The following is a 23,081-nucleotide window of genomic DNA, read 5'->3' as shown; positions in this document are numbered from 1 at the left end:
CACACAGCGTCGTGAAAAAAAAATCTATATAAACACTAAGAAATACATATATATTTTTCTATTTTTAAATATATATCTCATTTCCACAAAAGCATAGAGGTCTCAGACACAAACAACGAATCATTACACCCGTATAATAATACGCACGGACTTGTAAACTTTTACCCGTTAAAATTTCTTTTTTTTTCAAAACTCTCGGTAAGATCGAAAATATATGCTAATATTGTTAATATAATCTGATCTGCAACTGTAAGGGAACTGATCAATGTTATTTTATGCTTTCTGGTGGTTCATCGAAAAATATCAGTGAATTAAAACTGATAATTCACCGTTTAAACCCATACAATTAACAGTGTATATAAATAATAATTTTAATTGTTTTACCGGAAATATATTTTGGGAGAAAATACCAAAATATTCATTTGTTAGCATAAAATCAACATAACATTTCTTGGATTCGGTGAAATGTCGATTTTAATTTACTCGTGATCATATAAAAATTATATATTATGATCACTCGTGAACTAAAATCGATATTCCACCGAATCCATCAAATATCTTCTATTTAATAAATGATTTAACTACATTTAGTGAAAAGCAAAAAAAAACGACGCGTCGTGAAATTAGCAAGACAAAATATCTCTCATTTATTTTAAACTTTGAACTTAAGCAAATAATTGTGTTGGTTTATCGAGTATTATTTGTAACGCAGCAATTTATATAATTATTTATTTGCAAATGAACACATTACTGATTCATTTTTAAATGTTCGCTTATTAAACAAGGCCCAGATGTTTTAAACGCGAATATTTCGTTAAAGAAGCTATATTCAATAAAATAAGGTTTGAGAAACGTGCCATTGTAAATAAAGACAGAGAGAGAGACACATATGTAATACTTCTTTTCTACAAAAAAGAAGCATAATTAAACGCGTACTTGTAAACAGCTTTCAATATGTTTCATCAAAACTATCAAGATCGATACAATATGCTTACATTGTTTTTAAAATATAAGATTTACAAGTTTAGGGCAACTGATCAATGTTTCATGAATTAATTCATTTTAATAAAACGCAAAGAAATCATACTGTGCTAAGGAAATATAAGCTCACTTCAATATTAGAAACAAATGTGTTTGTTTGACGTGTATTATTTGTTACACAACACAAATTTAATCATTGATATGCAAATTAACATACTAATGATTCATTTATAAACATTTGGTAACTAAATAACGCCCATATGTTTTAAACACAAAACATAATACACCTGTCGTTAAAGAAGATAAAGTTAAGATCTGGCAAACATGCCATGTTATAAAAATTGAAAATACAAATGATATTTTTTTTTCTTTATACACACAACATTATTTATACGGCCGGCGTTGTATCGTCTGCCTTTTAACGAGCGCGCTATAATTTTATTGAAGTCAGTCGCAATTGCCGCAGAAAAATTATTTTATTTTACTTGATCTCATACCATGAAGACTCTTAAATAGTGTATAAAGTAAAGTTTATCATTTCGTATTAGTGTATTCAAAATAATCGAGTTATTAAATCATTATATAGCTTTTAATATTAGACTATATTTTTAATGAAACGACGGTAATGATAGCAAGAAATATCTTTTTAAAAATGATGTTCTCGATATATCCTGATTTCGATGGCCAGTACATGTACGCGTATATTCAAACTGCATGTGCACGTAGATTTAACTGATACTGCTTTGGATCTTATCACACGTTTATACGTTCGTTTTCAGCGCGTTTGCTAAATAGAAATTAAAACACAATGACGGTGTAACACGTCCCGTTAATTTTAATGTACTCAACAATTTAGCAATCAATGGCATCATTCATGAATGTAAATCCAATTGACATCTCGCCTGGACACTTAATCACGTGGCTAATGCCTAAGTCACAGATAGACAACGATCACCGTCCGATCAGCGGCCGACGTTTTTTCCGCTAATCGGGCTGGCGACCGGCCGACGATCTCACGGAAACCGGCCCAATTTGAAGCATTGGGCGGCGTCCGGATAAATTGTAAGTCTCACTTAAACTTTTACCCGACGTCGGGCCCAGCAAGGAATCGAGTTGAGATCGAAACAAGATCGGACGATCAACGCACGGGTATCGCCCGGCGATCGCCCGACATCGGATTCATTGAACGTGTATCGGCAAAAGAAAAGGTATTTCCCAGAGGCATATACATCGGCCGGCGACCGCTTGATTGCCGGAGGGCCTCCGCACGAGTCCAGACAGACGCCGGTCGATGCTCGTGATGATGCACGTACAATGAATCCGATGTCAGGCGCACGCCGGGCGATAACCGTTCGTTGATCGTCCGATCTTTTTTCGATCTCACCTCGATTCCTTCCCGGAAAAAACTATGATATACAAAATTATTTCGGACGCCGCCCGATGCTACAAAATGACCCGATGTGCGTGCGATCATCGGCCGGCGCCAGCACGATGAGCCTCTGATCGAACGGTTATCGGTGTCTATTTGTGACTGAGGTTTTAAACTTTGTCAATAATCGGACGGCGGACGGCTCCGGCTCCGACGTGTCCAGTCTTCCCGATGCCTGTAGATCTGACACATCGGCCGGCGACCGGATTAACTGTGAGGCATAAGCGGTTAGAGAATATCAAAGTAGCTTCTTTGCCTACAGATTACGCGATATTGCGGTTGTTTTTTATGGACTTTTTAATCCCTTATAACACTGGTTAAATGGGAGTGTGTCATTAAGTTATAATGGAAATGCAGAAATTATTAGTTTAAAAAAATATCAGCTATTTAAAAAAATATTAGCTATCTATAACGGTTATTTAGGTACGTTAGACACGCTCTCAAACGCGTGCGCGTTTACCGAAATCTAGCATGCAGCTACGCGTAAATTAACAAGTCTTCACTGGTATGTACACATGCTATGTACTAAATCATTAACGACACATTTTCTCCACATATTTTGCACACGAAAAAGCGCTGTTTACCTGGCATTTCGGTTAGATTTTACACTTTCTTGACGTCGAGTGGGTACCGAAATCCCCATGTTCTAACGTATAAAAGTGGATTTCGTTAAGTTACGCAAAGTGGGTACCATTCCATATTGTTGTTCATATACTCGTGAAATAAGTCACACTTCATAATGCTTATATGTTATTAAAAGTTCTAAAATAAATTGATGTTCTTTAAGGGGGATTTCGGTAATTTTAAACATTGAAGCTTAAACTCGCACTTGTCAAGACCACGTTTCCGCTTTGGAAATGGTATACATTCAATTCCGCCAACTAATCTTTTGATCTCCAAGTGTGAATTAAATTTAAGCGCTAAGATATAATATAATACTGTCTGCACATGTGTAGATACCGTAATTAAGATAATATATCACTCGTCAAATTCTAAAAACAGGTATAGTGGAAATCAAGACCTCAGTCGTGCTGAGTTTGTATTACTCTTAAAATAATGCAGATTAACTTTGCTTCTATTAATAACCTTATAACTGATAAAAATATGATAAAACAATAAACACGAACTATTATGTGACGATCAGATCGGTAACATTTAATATAATTCGATCATTTACGCTAAGTATTACCAAAAAAAACACAATACAATCTACTCCAATGCCGATGTTGGTGTTGTTTGATATAATTCTTAATTCATTAATCGTGTTTTAATTTCAATTTTAGAAGTTCCGGCTTATTTTTTTAAATACAACATGACTTATATGACTTATTGCAAATATTGTCCATTTCAGTAACCAGCGCTTTTGCCAACCCTTGACTGCACATGCGCGAAAAATACCGATTGTTAACAATAACAATCATTTTGTCTTAAAATCACATCCTCCGTGAAGCACAATTGTGTCGGGATATGTTTTTGTGTGAAATGTATATACAAAAACATACAGTACAACCAATCCTGTCAGAAATGTAATAAACGAAAACAACTCACAGACAGCTTACTAGTCAGAAATGCAGTCATGAAGATGCTTTGTTTAAAAAAGTAAACTCTTCAACTTAAATATTAATCCGTCATAACCAATTAATTAATAATCAATTATTTTAAATGATTCAAATAGACACAGAAGTAAACAGTAATAGTAACACTTATATCTAACGCGATTTAATTAAACGATGATCGTCCCACAATGCGCGAAAATAGGTTGCCGTTTTAAAACAATATTTGTGTGGTTAGAATTATCACTGACTAAAATTTTAATGAATTCTCATGTCATTATAATGTACTAACATACTATATAAACGAGCATTACGGCTCTCATAGAATAAAAAACAACAAAACAAAAAACATAACACTTCTGCTTTTTCTCTCAATTTGCACGCTCACTGTAATGGTATTCTTAAAATATTTTATTTGAAAAATACTGTTTCCATCGACAATTAATTACGACACATTTCTTCGTTATCAAACACGAGAATTAAGACGAAGAATAAAATGGTGATCGTGTTTCATGTCAATCCCTTCATCTAATATTGAATTATAATTATCCCACAAACAGTATCCTACAAATATTGTGTCAGTATTTGTGTTAGGATTTGCAATAAGAGATGATATTTCTTAAATAACATAAACTTAAGTTTGATACACAATACAAGTTAAAAATAAAAATTAAATAATTATAGCGTTCAAACTTAAAATGGATAACACACGGATAAGCAAGGATCTATAAATAAATATTTAGGACACACCTACCTATGTTAGGCTCCGCCTATTCAGCCCTTTTCAGCGGTATGAACAAATGCGCATGCGTAGCGATTAATCGCGTAAAATCGCTTAACAAAAGTGGTTGCGCAATTCAACGGATGAAAACGCTTAAAAACCGATGAAATATGTTTAAAACGCTTAATAATCGCTGAAAATCTATAAATCGATTAAAAACTCTTATTTTTTAGCGTTTGTTAAGCAATTAATCGCGGAACTTTACTGTACATATTTTAAATGTTGATTATCTTGATTTTGGAATTATGAGGAATTATCAGTATATTATTTGAACTGCAGCTCTTTAAATGTTAGTGTTGATTAACTTGGATACGACTGATTGAACAGAACTATTAACTATAAAGAATTGTATCATCCGATCTACCGTCAATGTCACAGCTATATGCATAGGTTATCGGGTTTATATCGTTCAACTTTATTAATATTTTCTCTCTGACAGGTATTTCTCGATTGATTTATTTTTAAGCAGTCACATAAACAAAACAACGATGTAATATGGATCTTGTACAACCAATATTGATGTTTCTTCCTGTATGTGCACGATGATGATCTGATATATTATCTATATGATGCTATGCTCTTAAATCTTTTTGTAAAAAAGGATGTAGTTGACAATATGTTCCTAATTTCGTTCCTCAAAAGTTGTAACTCTGTTGCTCTGGTTGTGTGCCTACTATTGAGTAATTAAATCGTTATTAAATGGAATTCATTTTAATTCTATTTTTTTATTGTTCAATTTGAATTGCAATGCTAAGAGGTTAAATTATATTGACACGTATATGTATCATGAATTTTGCTGGGCCAAGTGTGAGGTTGAACGCTCTTAAACCGGTCTTAACCCCCATTGCCTTGCATTGACCGTTACGAGGCGGTGTATGTTGTTTCATATTGTGCTGAATCGTACTATTTTGGCAATTGGTCACTTGCCTTAAATAAAGGACCACGACATTAGATATAATAAGAATGCAATACTGCTTCAGCTGCTGGAGTTTCACGTCTGTATACAGGTTCATAAACTTATATTTAAGATAATTTAGGATTTTGTTCGGAATGGGGAGAGTTTAAGGCGAAACGTCAATATCTTTTGTAATACACTATAATGGGAGTGTTATCGATATTTATAACTAAACCATTATAATTCATGTTTTGTTTACATAAAATAGTTTATACAAAGGTATAAGCTTTTTGTTCATAAAACATTCAACGTTAGCGTGTATTTATCATGACAACGGGTTGGTAACTGGCACATGTATGCCTTGAATATGATGGCTGCGTGTTATTTGTGTTGTGAATATATTTCTTACTTCTTAATGTGAATTTCTCTAAATACTTTGACACTATTTCAAGATACCATGACACTCTTTTCTTTGTTAAACAAGGGATTGAAAATAAAATTTAACTATATGCTTTTTATTAACTAGATATATTCACGGTATTACACTTGGAAACCATCACACAAACTGTGTCGCGAAAAGTCAGATAGTAAAATATGAGGAGTGCGTTTAAAGAAAAACATTATTCCAAAAGTAAGTATCGTGTTTTTCTCAAATGACGTCTGGTAACTCTTTTTTATTCAACCAGAAACAATATTTTGGCAATATGTTAACGGTATTGCGGATACGGTGTCTTAACATATGTTTAATTGACGCTCTTCTTAGTTCGACGATAAAAAATATATCCGGAGTTACATGTAGGGCCTAGTGATGTGAAAATGTGTCTTTTTACGTGGTTGTATATATTGAGCGTAGATAATGCATACACTTTATCCAAAAACTATAATTATAATAAGTGTACGCATTAATCCCATAGTATCAAAAAAGTACTATATAACGAAGGACCACAGTGTTTAATGAAAATATCCTGCATTGGAAATAATAGTATTCAATAGGTCTTATATAATAACCCTTTTAGGTTGTTTTTTTCAAGAAAAAAACTAGATCCGCTGCAAAAGAAAAAGAAGAAAATGATGCAAAAACAATTAACTGACAGTTAATGTTTGTTGATATGATTTAATTTAGTTTTTGTCACGATGACATTCATGCCGCTAACAAAAATTGGATTAGACAGTGAGTTGAACAAAGATTTAAACGTTTCAATAGTGAAAGGACTGGCATCGGAAGCTATGACGAATGGATTCAAAGTGTCAAAGTACTATAATAAGCACAGTGGAAGGTCTAACAAAGAGCTGAATGAAAAACGTGATGACCGATCATGAAAATGACTTTATTCCTAGAAAAGTGGGTCTTTGATAAAACGTACGGAAGTGAACATGTTTTAAAGTATTGAACTTGCGTCAACAAAGCCGGACTCCACTTATCCATCCTTGAAAATGTGTTGGGAATTTTTTCAACATTTTATTTGATATTAACAGAAGTAAAACAGTTGGTAAAACAGCTTTTCCGAAACATGTATAAAGCTATTAGATATTAAGAGAATTATAAGTAAATCAATATAAATAACAAACATAACAAGCAATATATATTCCGAGTTACTAAGTTAGAAGTCATTACTTCTATTTCTTTTTCTATTAAACTGAAAAAAACACACACAAAATGACGTCTGGTTACTCTTTTTTATTTAACCAGAAATAATCTTTTGGCAATATGTTAACGGTATTGCGGATACGGTGTCTTATCATATGTTTAATTGACGCTCTTCTTAGTTCGACGATAGAAAAAAAAATCCGGAGCTACATATAGGGCCTAGTGATGTGAAAATTTGTCTTTTTACGTGGTTGTATATATTGAGCGTAGATAATGCATACACTTTATCCAAAAACTATAATAATAATAAGTGTACGCATTAATTCTCTAGTACCAAAAAAGTACTATGTAACGTCACATGTTTGTCTTTATTTCGAAGTAAAAATAACGAAGGCACACAGTGTTTAATGAAAATCTCATGCATTGGAAATAATAGTATTCAAAAGGTCTTTAATAATAACCATTTTTGTTTTTTCCCCGAAAACAACTAGATCCTCTGCAAAAGATAAAGAAAGGAATGACGCAAAAACAATTAACTGACAGTTAACGTTTGTCGATATGATTTAATTTAGTTTTTGTCACGATGACATTCATGCCACTAACAAAAATTAGATTAGACAGTGAGTTGAGCAATGATTTAAACGTTTCAATAGTGAAAGGACTGTCATCGGAAGTTATGACGAATGGATTCAAAGTGTCAAGCAGATACCATTCGTATCCATTTACGAAATACAATCGAAACCGTTTCGATAGTTAACCGTTATATTTAGCGTTATAAATACTCTGAAAGACAAATTGAATGTTAATTTAAAATTGGTCCATATCATTACCATCTAAGCTTTTTACGCAATGCAATTTGGCAAAAACAAGAGTATTCCGCATATTACTCACATTTTACGAAGGAACAATTTATACACGTAACTATGAATACCAGTACTGAATCAACAACTACACAATGAAGTTTAACAATACTACAACAGCAAAATCAGCTGTCCAGCTACTACTATTCACCTAATACTTAATATTAAAAACTCGTTACTGTTAATTCAGATTTAACCTTAAGTCTTGTTTTATTTCTTTTTTTCGAAAAACAAGCGAATAGGTTCAATATCGTTTGCTGTTGAGTAATACAATTATCAACATAACAAAAAATAATAAAAATATTGTTTTAAACCATTAATAAAAACTTAAGAAGGTCGGTAGGTAAATATATATGTTTGAGCACTGTGTTAAAAACACATTACATAAACGCTTACTTGTCATTACGACGCGCTGCAAAGCCATCTTTAAAGGACGAAATGTTCTAATTTTGGTTAACGATAACAATTTGTGATCATTTATACAAAAAAGTAGAATAAGAGTATGTGTGGGACACAAGTCATCGCATAAAATCAGTCTGTATAAAAGATACAATGTATTCAATATTTTTCTGAAAAACAGTGGGCTTATATCTAAAAACAGCCTGTGTTACATTTTGTGTTGAAATAAACGAGTGGTATACAGATCAATAATTTGTATAAATGAAATTACTTTCCTATAATACTTTATATAATATAATAAGATTATTTTATCCGTGTAATTCGTTTAAACTGTAGTATCGTGATGAAATTTCATTCAGTTCATGTGATATGCTTGAATCGAAATCATTTAATTTGAATATTCACATACCGTCATTCAAATATGTTTGTTTGATTAAAAACATTATTTTTATTTGTGTGGTTGCCATTGATAATTTAGTACAAAGCACCAAACGATACTCAAACTAAATGGTGATTCTTTTCAACAAATGTAATTTGTAAAAGACTGAAGGTTAATCTGTTAATATGGTAAATAACAATAGGACGGATGCTAAATTGGTTGTTGAAGGAGTGTTAGTATTTATACATTGTTGCTTAGAAAACTGTGAGTAGAATGTGAAATAATCAAAATCTCGCGAAATGTTTTGATGATGATGATGATGATGATGATGCTACTTTGGGGTTGATTGGTCTCTGATGTGTTTTATTGTCTTATGTGTGTCATTTCTTGAAGGTGTGATGATTAATAATGAAACTATGCAATGTTATTGTTGTTGGTACGTGCATTTTGAATATAGTCTTCCCAGCTTATAGGCATAATAAGATGCACATTAAACAGTTCTTAGCTTATTCAAAATATATGAGTATTTGTTTCGTTGCAGAATAGTGTAATTTAATTACTTCAGTTGATTTTGTTTTAATTCCAGTATTTTATCCGAAAACAGGCTCGCATCCCTTCCCGAACATGCCTTTAACGGACTGCCAAACTTACAGAGACTGTTAGTTGTTTTTAGAATTTAAACGCAGTACATATAATGCATGTGAAATTATAACTTGGTATATGTTTCAAGTTGCTTCAGACATATACATGACTGTATATCGTTCTCAAATTTAACATACAGTATTTAAAGAAATGTTTAGGTGTTATTTGATAAAACTTGATAACAAAAGTAACACGTTTATTACATTTAATAAAATTTAATTTTATTAAAACGGTCACCAGGAAAACTTTGCGAAACCATAATTTTGCAAAATTAAGTATTTTTTATCTGTTTATAATGCCGTTATACGGAACAATTAGTGAATGTATGCTTTTTGTAATCAATAACTGATTATCGTCGCTTTAAAAGTTCTTCTTAATAATGGAAGTTGTGTGCAAAATAGCCTTTCCATTAGATTGTTACCTTTTCTAATGGGATTTTCATTTTCCAATGTGATTGTATGAATTACCTATTGTATATTTAGCCATTTAATGCGTTGAAATAATATCTAAATAGTTTATTTGATTTTAATACTTGTTTTTGTTTAGTGTTGTAAATTTTAAGAATTATTGATGTATCCCGAAGTTAACTTAATTAAATTGTATACGTATTATTGCTCAATAGTTCATTTTTAATAAACAAATGTATAACAATTTACAGTTCATATTAACTGATATTATTATTTTTAAACGGTAAACAATCATATCAATTATGCGCGGTGAAACTAATTTTTAGCTGGTGAAACTGTGTACCTTGATATTGTTGATAATGTTTTCAAATACTCGGAGATTTGGAGCCTTTTAAGTAAAAACATAATTTTGAAGTTGCTACGCGATTAACTTTAACGTATGTCTGATAGAGTCATGCACATTATTTAAATGAATAATCAAGTTAAGTTATGCACCTGGGTATTTGAGTGTATTTTTTGACATTTGTCTTTAGTGAGTACACACGCTGCGGAAAAATCATAGATGATGATGGTGGTGATGATAATTTAGTTTGTGTTATTGTGTTTTATTATGATGACGTTACATTTTAATAAAATACGAACTTTCTGCTGAACTACACTGTAAAACGAAACAAACAAACTCAAAATGAAACAACTTTTATAATGGTCTGTAACGTATTGAACAATGACATGTTAAGCTAATAATATCTTAATTCAGAAGAGTATCCAAGGGAAATAAATCTTGAACAACATTATATAGACTGGTAACCAGATAAATCTCAATTTAACTTACATAACATACCCCTTTTTCAGAGATTCAAGAAATGATACGATGTTTCCAAATGTTTGGATAGTATAGTGCATAGCCATAATACTTTTCTTACTAAAACATACAACCTTTTATATGTTCACTTTTACTTTTGACTAAATATTTTAAAGTCAATTTCACAATCTATGTATACATTTGCTCATTTTAACTTATCAATTAAAAAAGTAACTAAATAAAATCTAACACTAAGTGTGTGCCAATTAAAACATAAGATGACACAAATCTTGAAACATGTTTCAACGTTTTCGTCTGTTCAGTGCCCTGTCGTATGTCCTTTCTTCTTCTCATTCCTGAATAAAACTATTCTACATAACTCTTCAGTGAGCACTATCATGTACTTTAAACAATTTACTGACATAACATTGATCTTCAATAACATTGATTAACTGAACTTAAATACACTTATGTAACTGACTTTGATTTAACTATTTTAACTCACTGAATACACTGATTTGTATTGACTTTTGATTGTATTTGCACATACACTTCTGTGATTGAATTGCACTTATAAAGGTTAAATTTTGCAGGCATTTTCACATGTCTACCAGAACGATTTAATACTGTGACGTTTACGTAGTTGTCTGCATATCTGGTATACGAGCTTCCTTACCGGATGTCGGATTATATTTATTATGCCACGACAGCGCATTTACGTTGGAGACGCTGACATGCTTTTTAAAGTGTACTCGGATACCCATCCGATAACAGTTTTAAGCTCCGCCCATCAATATCCGTTTTAAAACTCCGCCCATATTTGGTTTAGTCAATGAATTGTTTAGCGTTCCATGTTTTAGCCCCGCCCATTCTGAGAACTACTTTTTTGTAGGCGTGGTATGTCGCTTCTTTGATTTTAATGGAAACAAACAGCGATTCATATTTTATTCAGAAGTTAGAACATTAATAAACAATAAGTTGTTTTTTTTAACAAAACTAACACTTTATTAAGTATATATCTATAGGGAAATATAAATTAAATGAGCATTAATCAATGGAAAAAAAAATAAACAAATACAAATGTGCACCGCTACCATTCATTGGCTGCAGACAGAGACGTAGATAACATCTACGTCTCTGCTGCAGAAGAACACAATTTAAAACAGTAATGATAAACATTTAAAACGTAACACAAATATACTTAACACGTTTTAAATACAATATGACAGATTTGATCACGTTAAAGAAGAATTTATGACAAATATTCACTAAACATCTCGTCTAAGATAATATAAAAAAATTAACTAATAATTTACATATGCTTTCCTTTTTTGTGTCATTCTTATAAAAAGCAAGGCAAACAGGTGAATATCATACACAATGAATTAACATTGACAAAGTAAAATAATTAATACTTGATTGAGATGCTTTGCTAATGCCTGCCATGCCTAATACATGATAATTTCAATTTTTAAGTGTCTGAAATCAAACTTTCACAAAAAATGATTCTATCTCCACAACCAAACAGGAAATTTGTGTAGTCAACCTGAAAATAAAATAAAGAATCCTTTAGAAAAAAAAACATCATCAAACATTCATTGCATAACTACTTTAAACCTTTCAGTGCTGGAAACGAATTGTGAAGGCCTTTGCAAACAGTTTTGATCCAGATGAGACGCCTCGTTTTCAAAACTGTTTGCTATTCTGATAGTAATCTTTGAAAAAAATGAAGAAAATGCTTATTGTACAAATTCAGCAGACGCCATTTTAGCAGACGACAAATTTCCCAGCATGCAAAGGGTTAAAAATAAAAATCCAGATATATAATTTTAAAATTAAAACTTTATAAATATAGTGACATATAGATTTATAACATGTTCAGATAAAACAATAACATAAATACTCTCAATAATAAATTTGTCGACAAAAAAGTATTACCTTTCCGACAAATTAATTAGATGGGTTGATGTGAAGCTGTGCCGGGATGCAGTTGGGGGGGGGATATCTCGAGTTGGTTGAGAGGCAGAGAAAGACTCAGACAAGTTCAACTGACGAGGGTAGAACTGTGCCGCCAAGAATTTTGGTAGATATCATCACCCATGGAATGTGTGGTCGTAACTTTCTGCCATTAAAAGAAAAACATTTCATATTATAATAAAATAAAATAAATCCAACAGGAGATAACATTTCAAAATAGAGTGTTTTTATAACATTTTTATGGCACAACTTGAACAAATTACAACTTTAATAGACACAATATTATTAATACAAAATGAAAATGTATAAACACCACTTTATATAAAAATAATTAAGAATTTCTTTTAACTTAAAATATTTTTTTTTATTGACTCGGGTGTTTTTTTTGCTTATTAAGGGAATAGGTGTTTGTTTTCCTAATTTGAGAAATTTGCGACTCAAATTTTCACAATTTAAAGAAGTTCGGGACTCAAATTTTCACAATTTAAAAAAAGTTTGCAACTCATTTTTTCACAATATTGATCTGTGGGCGACACAATTTTGAACAGTTTTCGACTCTTGTTTTCAAAAAAGTTGCACAGCGCGCAACTCATTTGTTCACAGTTTTCAACAGTGGAGTTTTTTATGAACAGTGCGTGACTCAATTTGTTCACAATTTTGAACAGTGTGCAACTCATTTTTTAAAATTGTGTACAGTGCACGACTCATTTTTTCCGCCATGTTGAATTAACAGTGCGCGACTCATTTTTTTCCAAATTTTGAACAGTGCGCTACTCATTTTTACAAATGTTGAACAGTTCGCTACTCATGTGTTTTCACAATTTGAAGAGTTTGTGACTTATTTTTTTGTAATTTTGAATGAACAGTGCCCCACAAAATTGTCCCCCATTTTTGAACAGTGCGCAAATGATTGTTTGAAATTGTGTACAGCGCGTGACATGATTTTTTCACAATTTTGAACAGTGCACAACTCATTTTTCCACAATTTTGAATGAACAGTGCATGACTTATTTTTTTGAAAAAAATTCAACAGTGAGCAACTCATTTTACGAATTTTGTACAGCGCGTTACTCATTTTTTGAAAATTTAATTTATGAAAAGTGTGGGACTCGTTTTTCCACAATTTTGAAATCATAATGAACAGTGGGCAACTAATGTTTCCCACAATTTTGAACAGTGCGCGACTCATTTTTTCAAATTTTTGTACAGTGCGTGTCTCATTTTGTCACAATTTCGAGCAGGCGCAACTCATTTTTCCACAATTTTGAATAAACAGTTCGCGACAGAAGAACAACTGGCACTGATCATTGGTTCATCAGCATGAGAATGGGTGTAAAAAAATGGCACAAAATAATGAAACATGTGTGTTTAAGCATGTATACATAACAATGAAACTTACCAACCAATCGGCCAGGAAACATATGGTGCAGAAGCTGCGGGATTCAGCATGCTCTCCTACTGATATTATGCAGATCAGTGGTCAAACTGGCAGTCAACTTATGTTGGGATTTCCCAATTGTGAAGATATTAAACTCAGCAATCTCCAAACACAAACATGTTCATTTATTGTCAGTCAAACAGCAATTAATCCATCCAATGGGGTATTCATGTATTCTCGTAACGCCTTGTTGGGATCTTCACTTGTCTAAAGCATTTGATTGATTGTTTGAACATATATTTCAGTTTTCCCATACTATAACCTTTTACGCGCTGACAATGAAGTGTGTCTGAAATGATGCTTTGCGACCATTTTCTTAAATTGATAATAGTGAACGCGGTCAATGATCAATAACAATTTCATTAATGTAGCCAAATCAAGAAATTCGCTACGAGATAACATTTCCTGAACTTTAACAAACCAGCTTTTCAACTTTTGCTCATTTTACACTTAACATTGCTCTATTTTATGTAATTTACATAAATATACATTTAATCAAAGGTTTAAAGCAAGATACCAGCTGGCAACATAGGTATAAAAGTAAAAAAACATGTTTTGGTGGGGGAATTTTAAGGTGAACTATGGGAAACAAATTATACTATTTTAAGGTGGGAATGGGGCCGAATTTCGGCCCCAAAAACGGCCAAACGAGGGCCTTGAGCACACTTATCAACAGAGCCTGAGTTGTGATAAATTTATTTGCATTCCTTGAAGTACGAAAACATTATTTAAAGTCGATAGAACATCATATTTCGGCTAAATAATAACTCTTAAAAAAAATAATGTCAAGAAAAATAAATAAAACATTCTTGGGACTTTGACGGACAAACGAACATCGGGACCCAATGTTATTTTCTTCAGAAGCTGTGTTGCATACTTTTTTTTCTAAATAAAGAATATATGGGTGGGGAATGGGATTGTTGATGCAAGTACCTGTGGTTCAGTCCTCATGTTCATTATAAAGAAACGTAAAGTAGTACTTCTTGAACATTTTCGGGATGTTGATTTTTATCTATAAACATATTAAAGGATATGCATTTTAATAAATACGCATATTTATTAAACCTACCCAAAACTTTTTAACACACCGAAAGTTATAGATGGTAACACCTCTGCATCATCTGCAAAAACTCATAATTATTTTGAATTTCGTCTCACATAATATGGGCATGATGTCAACAATGGTTTTCTGAAGATTATCTTTTCTAATTGAAATTGTTTCTGCTCCGTTTTAAATTAATTTGATTTTAAAATATGCTACATTTGTCTCGTTGATGGTAATTATCGCCATTTCGGAAATGCAATATGAAAATCATTTGTTAAATACTCACCGATTGGCTCATAGCGTGTTGTATTTGCTGCAATTGCCAATGAAAATCGCTGACGCTTTACAAGTCGTATTGGCATAACGCAAACACCCGTATTATAAACAAATTATGAACAACACTTTCGGCAATCGGCGCAATTTTTTTCTAGTTTTGGATAAAATACTAGGTCGGCGGGTGAAATGTAAATAAAGAACGAAAGTGACTTTTATTTTTATTTGTATTTGTCGAAAAAAAGGGTCGGTCGCTACCGTAAAACGGATAATAAAAACATGCTAGCCTAATCACCCATATTCAACAAATGTGTGTATAATTCAAGAGCAGCCTGATGTCTATCCTTAGATGTGTATATAACAGTATCTTATTATTTTTAAAGCAGCAAATAGAAAAAATAGTATATAATAAAGAAGTAAAGCGTTGGTTTTGCCAAGGCAAGTGAAGCTTGACTGTTTTTGGTGAAACTAAACTTTTTTATTCCATTTGTTATCAATTAAACAATCATATTATTTGTGTCAATACAAACTATTTGAAAAACAAAATACTCATAACGTTGAATAAGGATATATAACATCAATATCCTGTCGTTTTGTCCTTAATATACTTGATATTAAACATATACTGTTATTGAAAACTATATTATGCAGTTATGTATAAATATAAGCCGGTACATGAACATGTTTGCATTTATTATTCAATTTGAAAAGAAAGTACCTATACTTCTGAAAATACTTGATTGGGTAAGCGAAAAGAGCTAAGTAATTGCAGCGTTTTATTGCCCGATTCATTTAATTAATTTCACCTTATGAAGCGCAAACCACACTTACCCAAATCATTCTGGGTACGCTTTACCAGGTTCACCACGTCATCTGGTGAAGATTGTGACGTCAAGCCGTCGTCGACGTAAAAGTTGTTAGTCACAAAGTCGAGCACATCAAGGTCTGATTCTACGTTAGACTTACGAAGGCCGTAAGTTACCTGAACCAGGGAAGAGCTATTTCCAAAACATTAACACGCATGCAGTAATCTATCAAATCCTTATCTGGATAATTGTATTTGTACCACAAACACCTGAGATAATATCGGTGCTGCTTATCCACTAGAAAGCAATAGAACATCGGCTCTATATATACTGTAACAGGGATGTGATCTTGCCTAAATCTCATCAAAACTCCTATCAAACCCTTAGTCAGGTCGGGGCCACTAAGCAATACTTTATTCAAAGAGGTTCCCTGAAATTCTGCATAGGAATCAAACATACAACGTATTTGATTGGGCTTCTTCGGGTGAAAGACACCAAATATAGGCAAGTACCAGCATTCTTGAATTTCCCAATTCTCAACAGAAGACAAGTGAGGGGCAACTTATGTATGCCCGTCATCAATTATCTTTGACATGAATTCAACACACAGGCAGAATTCGTGTTATTATTAAGTTATTTTAAGCAGTAGTGATACACCTGTGTCAATTATCGTTTGAAATATATTAATAAACATGTTTTTTTTTAATGGGTAAAACATTCTAATGAGAAACAGTTTTATTTTATTGCATACATGCAGCGATTAACTTAATTTAGTTGTATACATATTATACCTTTTATACCTATTATTGCTCAATAGTTGTTTTTTAATTATATTTTTATAACTATTGAAATTACATATTTCACGATATTATTTTTCCCCTTACACATGGGGAATACACAGTATGGTAAAGTAACCCGCCTTTTAAAACAGTGAACAATCCTATACTTAAGGGTCGTGAAACTTATTATGAGCAAGTGAACCTGTGAACCTTGATAGTTTTAAAAATTTGTTCACATACTCGGAGATTTTAAGCCATTTATTACGTCAACTAGGAATATTGTCAATGTATCATCATCATCATCATCATCATCATCATCATCATCATCATCATCATCATCATCATCATCATCATCATCATCATCATCATCATCATCATCATCATCATCATCATCATCATCATCATCATCATCATCATCATCATCATCATCATCGTCATCGTCATCATCATCACCATCATCATCATCATCATCATCATCAGCAGCATCGGTATCATCAGCATCGGCATCATCAGCATCGGCATCAGCATCGGCATCAGCATCATCATCATCATCATCATCATCATCATCATCATCATCATCATCATCATCATCATCATCATCATCATCAGCAGCAGCAGCAGCAGCAGCAGCAGCAGCATCATCATCATCATCGGCATCATCATCATCAACATCATCATCATCATCATCATCGCCATCAGCATCAGCATCATCATCATCAGCAGCAGCAACATCATCATCATCATAAGCAGCAGCAGCATCAGCAGCATCAGCATCAGCATCATCATCATCATCATATATGCTTTTTTGTGATCAATAACTAATTATCTCCGCTTATGTGTTTTATTTGTTTAAAGCACTATTTGTTTCAGTATTTTTTCCGTAAATAATTTAAGTAATAAACAGCAAACAATATTCAAACTTAATAGCGCTTCTTTTCAAAAAATATAATAAGAAAAATCTAAAGGTTAAATCTGAATTAATTTTAAACGGTTTGAATATGTACTGTTAGGTGAGAAGTAGTATAAGGGCAGCTATTTAGTTGTTGTAGCGTTTAACACAATTGTGTTGTCGTTGATAAAGTCCTAATATTTAAAATTAATTTTATAAATTGGTGCTTAGTTAAATGTGATTTGTATGCGAACAAATCATGTCCTCGCCAAATTTGATGGGATGGTGCTTCGTATATTGCTCTGATGATGATAATGATGATGATGATTTATCGGGGTGTATTGTACGGAAGAACTGTATCTGATGTGTGTCGTTGTCGTATGTGTGTCATTCGTTTAAGTGTGCTGTTAGATGTTGGAACGTAAAGCTTGAATACAGTTTTTCCTGCTTAGAGGCATAAGCAGATGCACATTAACCATTTCTTAGCTTATGTAAAATATATGATTATTTGTCTCGCAGTAGAATATTTTCACTTGATAACTTCAGTTCACTTTGTCTTTATTCCAGGTATTTATACGACAACTTGATATCATCCCTTCCTGCGGATGCATTTCAAGGACTGCTGAAACTTCAGACATTGTAAGTTGTTTTCAGAATTCAAACGCTGTACATATAATGTATGAGAAATTATAATTTCCTAATTGTTTCCTAGTTGCTTCAGATTGATGCATCACTTCAGATCGTTCTCAAATAAAAAATACAGTATTTAAAGAAATGTTTAGGTGTTATAAAATCATTTTGAATAAAATTTCATTTTAAAGCCGATCAACGGAAACCTTTGCTAAACCGAAATTTGCAAAATTAAGTATTCTTTATCATTTAAATATGCATATATACGTAACAATTATTGGATATATGCTTTTTGTGATCAATAACTGATTATCATCGCGTTAAAATATCTGTATTGTTTCATTATGGACGTTGTAGGTAAACAAATAGCCTTTCGATTAGCCATTAGAGTGTTACCTTTTATCATCGGATTTCTTTATTCATTGTGATTGTATTATTGTCCTATGGTATATTTAACCACTGTATGCATGGAACACATTTCGATATATATTTAATTTATTTAATAATTATTTTTATTTATAGTTATTAGTTAGTTTATCTAATCAGTATTGTTACACATGTGTCAATTTTTGTTTGAAATATATATTTTTTTAATGGGTAAACACATTCTAATGAGAAATAGTTTTATTTTATTGAATACATGCAGTAATTAACTTGATTTAGTTGTATACATATTATACATATTATTGCTCAATAGTTGTCTTTTATATATATGTGTATAACAATTGAAATAACATATTTCAAGATATTACTTTCCCCTTACAAATGGGGAATACACAGGATGGTAAAGTAACCCGCCTTTTAAACAGAACAGAACAGAACAGACATTTTATTTAGACTTATACATAAGTACATCGTCTTAATACAAACAGTATAAAATAAATATGTCACGTTTTCATTCCATGAAAAACAGTTAAAACAGTTAACAATCCTATATTTAAGAGTCGCAACACGAATTATGAGCAAGTGAACCTGTGAACATTGATAGTTTGAATAATGTGTTCACATACACGGAGATTTTAAGCCTTTAAGTAGGTTTTATATTTTACACTTGCACAGCAATTAACGTATACGTATGCCCGCTAGAGCCCTGCACATTATCTTCTCATATCACTTATACTTTCGCACCTGAATATTTGGGAACATGTTTAGTGAATACAACAGTGGAATGGAGTGTATGTGTGACATAAGATCTCAATTAATTGTTTAAGATATATTTGTATTTAAATAATAATTACAATACATTGTTTTCCCTCTTAAATCAGTTGGCTTATGAGAAATAACAACCAAACTGTGTTACAGTGTGAAATAAAATATATCAATATTTAATTGGTATCAACAAAATATTCTCCTGCAATATTTTATTTAACAAAATAAGAACACTTCGTCCATGCATTTAAAAAAAGTGATTTTTGAAGCTTCCTGAGGAAAATTCATTCAGTTTATGTAATACGATTGCATCAAAATCATTAAATATGTATATTATGTCATTCTAATGTGTTTAACGATGTAAAACACATTTTGACTGATTGTGTTTACCGTTGATTATTTACAAGTTAACATCAAACAATATTTAAACTAAATGGCGCTTCTTTTTAATGTAGGTAATTTGTTTTAGTGTAAAGGTTAATCTGAATAAACTAATAGCAGTTTTGCAATATACTGTTAGGTTTATAGCAGAAGGATAAGGATATAGCATAAACATTGCAATATAAAATATGTAACATCCCCCTTTTTCTGAGATTCAAGAAAGTGTACAATGTTTTCAATGGTTTTGAAAATATGGTACTAAGCCATAAGGTTGTTCTTTCTAAAACATATAATGCATAGTAATTCAATAATAAACTTTCTAATTGAATGTTCAGTTTTTCAACCTTCAATACGCATGTTCACCTTTTCTTTGGACATCAAAGTGTAAAGTCTATCGCACAATATATGTCTTGTTGGGATCTTCACTTTTCTTAAGCATGTGCTTGATTGTTTGAACATATCTTTCAGTTTGCCCCATTCTTTGAATATAACGCGGTCTCGATGTTGTATGTTTGTCACTCTTCGCCAAATTCCTTAAATTGACTACAAGCGAATTGCGGTCAATTATCCGTAACACGTTCATCAATGAAGCCAAATCGCTTAATTTGTTTTTATTCAAATACGCGATAACATTTCCTGAACGTAACCAATCGAGCTTTTCAACTTCTGGTCATTTTGAAAAATAGTCCAGTCAACGCATAATGTCTGCCTTGTTATTCAAACACATCTTCACCGATCATTGATGACGGCCTATCAGACATTCACAGGGCAACAACGGCTTTTTCTGGTTCATTTTACTAGTGTTCAGTGCACAAATTTTAGATTTCACTACTTTATCCTCTACGTTTCTCATCAATACGAACCAGAACATTAATTCGCATGCTCTCTTGTGCCATGCTATTAAACATTTATGTGTTAGATGCACAATGTGCAACATTTCACGTTGTAGCCGTTTTGGGATTATAACCTATAACGCTTTGTTTACAATTCCATCAACATATTCGTGAGGTTGTGTCTAGGCGTTTAATGGAGTCTGGTACTTATTTTCTGGTCATCCTTTCTCAATCAAGGGTTTGATACATCGCATGTCCTCATCTTCTTCAGAAGCTTTATTTCAATACCCTATATTTCAACCCAGATATAGGTAAATTAGCACGCAACTGTATTTGATTGATATTAATCTCCGGTATTTTGTCCTGAGCATCTGGAAATGTATTTCTTGACAAAAACATAGTTTTACCAGATTTTGATTTCACCTTGAAAATACTCTTAATAGGTTTGTGATCCGCCTCTACTGTAAAATCGCCTCCATACAACTCATGATATATTTTTTTCAACCAAACACAATTGCAAGAGTCCTTTTTTCGATTTGAAATGATCTCTACAGTGTTGGATTCAATGCGCGGGATGAATATGCAGTTATAATTTCGTTTTGCTGAAAGACTGCTGCAAGTCCAAATGAACTAGAATCTACGTTCAACGCTAGACTTTAACTTGGATTCTAAAAAACTAAACCATGTGTTGTCGATGTCATTTTCTTATTTTTTGTATAGTTTTCTTTTTGTGGTTTCCCACTGCCAGTCTGCATGTCCTTTTCAAACAATTTTTGAATTGGCGCACTTATCTCTGACATATTTGGCAAACATGTCTGCAGGTATGTGATGAAGCTTAGACATGCGGGTGCTTCTTTCTTATTTTGAGGTGTTACCATGTATTGATCAGTTCTGACCTTTCATGGTCTGCCTCAAGTCCCTTTTGGCTCATTTTATGACCCACAAAATGGACCTCTTTATTCCGGAACTAGCATCTTAAAATCAGTTTTAAGTTGTTTTGCCTAATAATCGCTTTAGTCTTTTGTTCATGTTCTTGGATGTTTTTTTCCAAAGAATATGATGTCAAGTACCATCACCTGCGTTCCTTCTCGATCATCACTGTGATGACACGCTGATACATTTCCTGAATGGACTTTATTCCAAACGAAGCTTCCCACTTGTTGCATCTAGAGTGCTAAATACCTGTGCGTTAGGCATCTCTAAAACTATATCCTGCACTGTTTTCATCGGATAATATTATCGTAATATTGCTTCATTCAGAAGTCGCGGGTCGATGCATATTCTTACATCACCAGGGATTTATGTCACTCTTACGATCGCTTTCACGCATTAAGTTGGTTTAATGTGTCGTATTATAACGCCTAGTGACTCCATTCTCAGAAGCTTATCTTTGACTTTTTGTTTCATGGAAATTGGTACTTTAGGCACAAGCTGAACAACAGGCTTTACGTTTGGGTCTAGTATTATGTTATTTGAGCCGGGTAAACAACATAAACCATTTATGCATCCATGTTTTGTTATATTGAGTTTTACCTCTTTATAAATCTTCTGATGTCTCACCACTTTACAACGACTCTGATCTGATTTTGACCATATACAATTTAACGAATTGTCTTTTACCGTTAATAGAAGTGTTATAATATCTAACGGTTGAATGATGTGTGAAGATGAACAAAAAGCATGTACTATTTGAATATAATTCCAATGAAATATGACATTTCAATACTTTTCCTTTGCTTCTAATAAAAAGTAAAATTTATCGCCAAAATAAGTCAATAGCTTTTCGTCAAAGTGTAGTGCATTATATGATATTGTATTTCCAAATTTGAATAGGGGAAAGTTCATTTGGAACTTTAATTAAATTGTCAACATCAACGTCCAAACAGTATATATTATAACTTTGATTACATGATGTACTTGTTTTAGTTTTAAGGTGTAAACTCGAAGGAAAATACTCTTTCGATTTTATAAAATCACTTTATTTTATTTATACACAAACTATATTATATATATATATATATATATATATATATATATATATATATATATATATATATATATATATATATATATATATATATATATTCTTTACCTTGTCCACCTATTGGGCCTGTACTCTTATACCCGCATATTGGGACCTACCAGACATAGTGGTGCTGGGAGAA

General features: G+C 32.3%; 1 protein-coding gene across 1 annotated transcript in view; it reads left to right on the top strand.

Annotated features, from left to right (window-relative positions):
* Positions 1-23,081, top strand: part of LOC127864483 (leucine-rich repeat neuronal protein 3-like) — a 144,951-nt gene that overhangs the window by 11,990 nt on the left and 109,880 nt on the right. The window contains exon 3 of the mRNA XM_052404106.1: positions 18,491-18,562. Within this exon, the coding sequence (XP_052260066.1) occupies positions 18,491-18,562 (72 nt within the window). The remainder of the gene's footprint in view (positions 1-18,490; positions 18,563-23,081) is intronic.

The sequence above is a fragment of the Dreissena polymorpha genome, chromosome 1, assembly GCF_020536995.1.
Source record: "Dreissena polymorpha isolate Duluth1 chromosome 1, UMN_Dpol_1.0, whole genome shotgun sequence".
In the NCBI taxonomy this organism is placed as follows: Eukaryota; Metazoa; Mollusca; class Bivalvia; order Myida; family Dreissenidae; genus Dreissena; species Dreissena polymorpha.
Note: the sequence above shows the minus strand (reverse complement) of the source record. Positions and strands in the feature narration are given on the sequence as shown.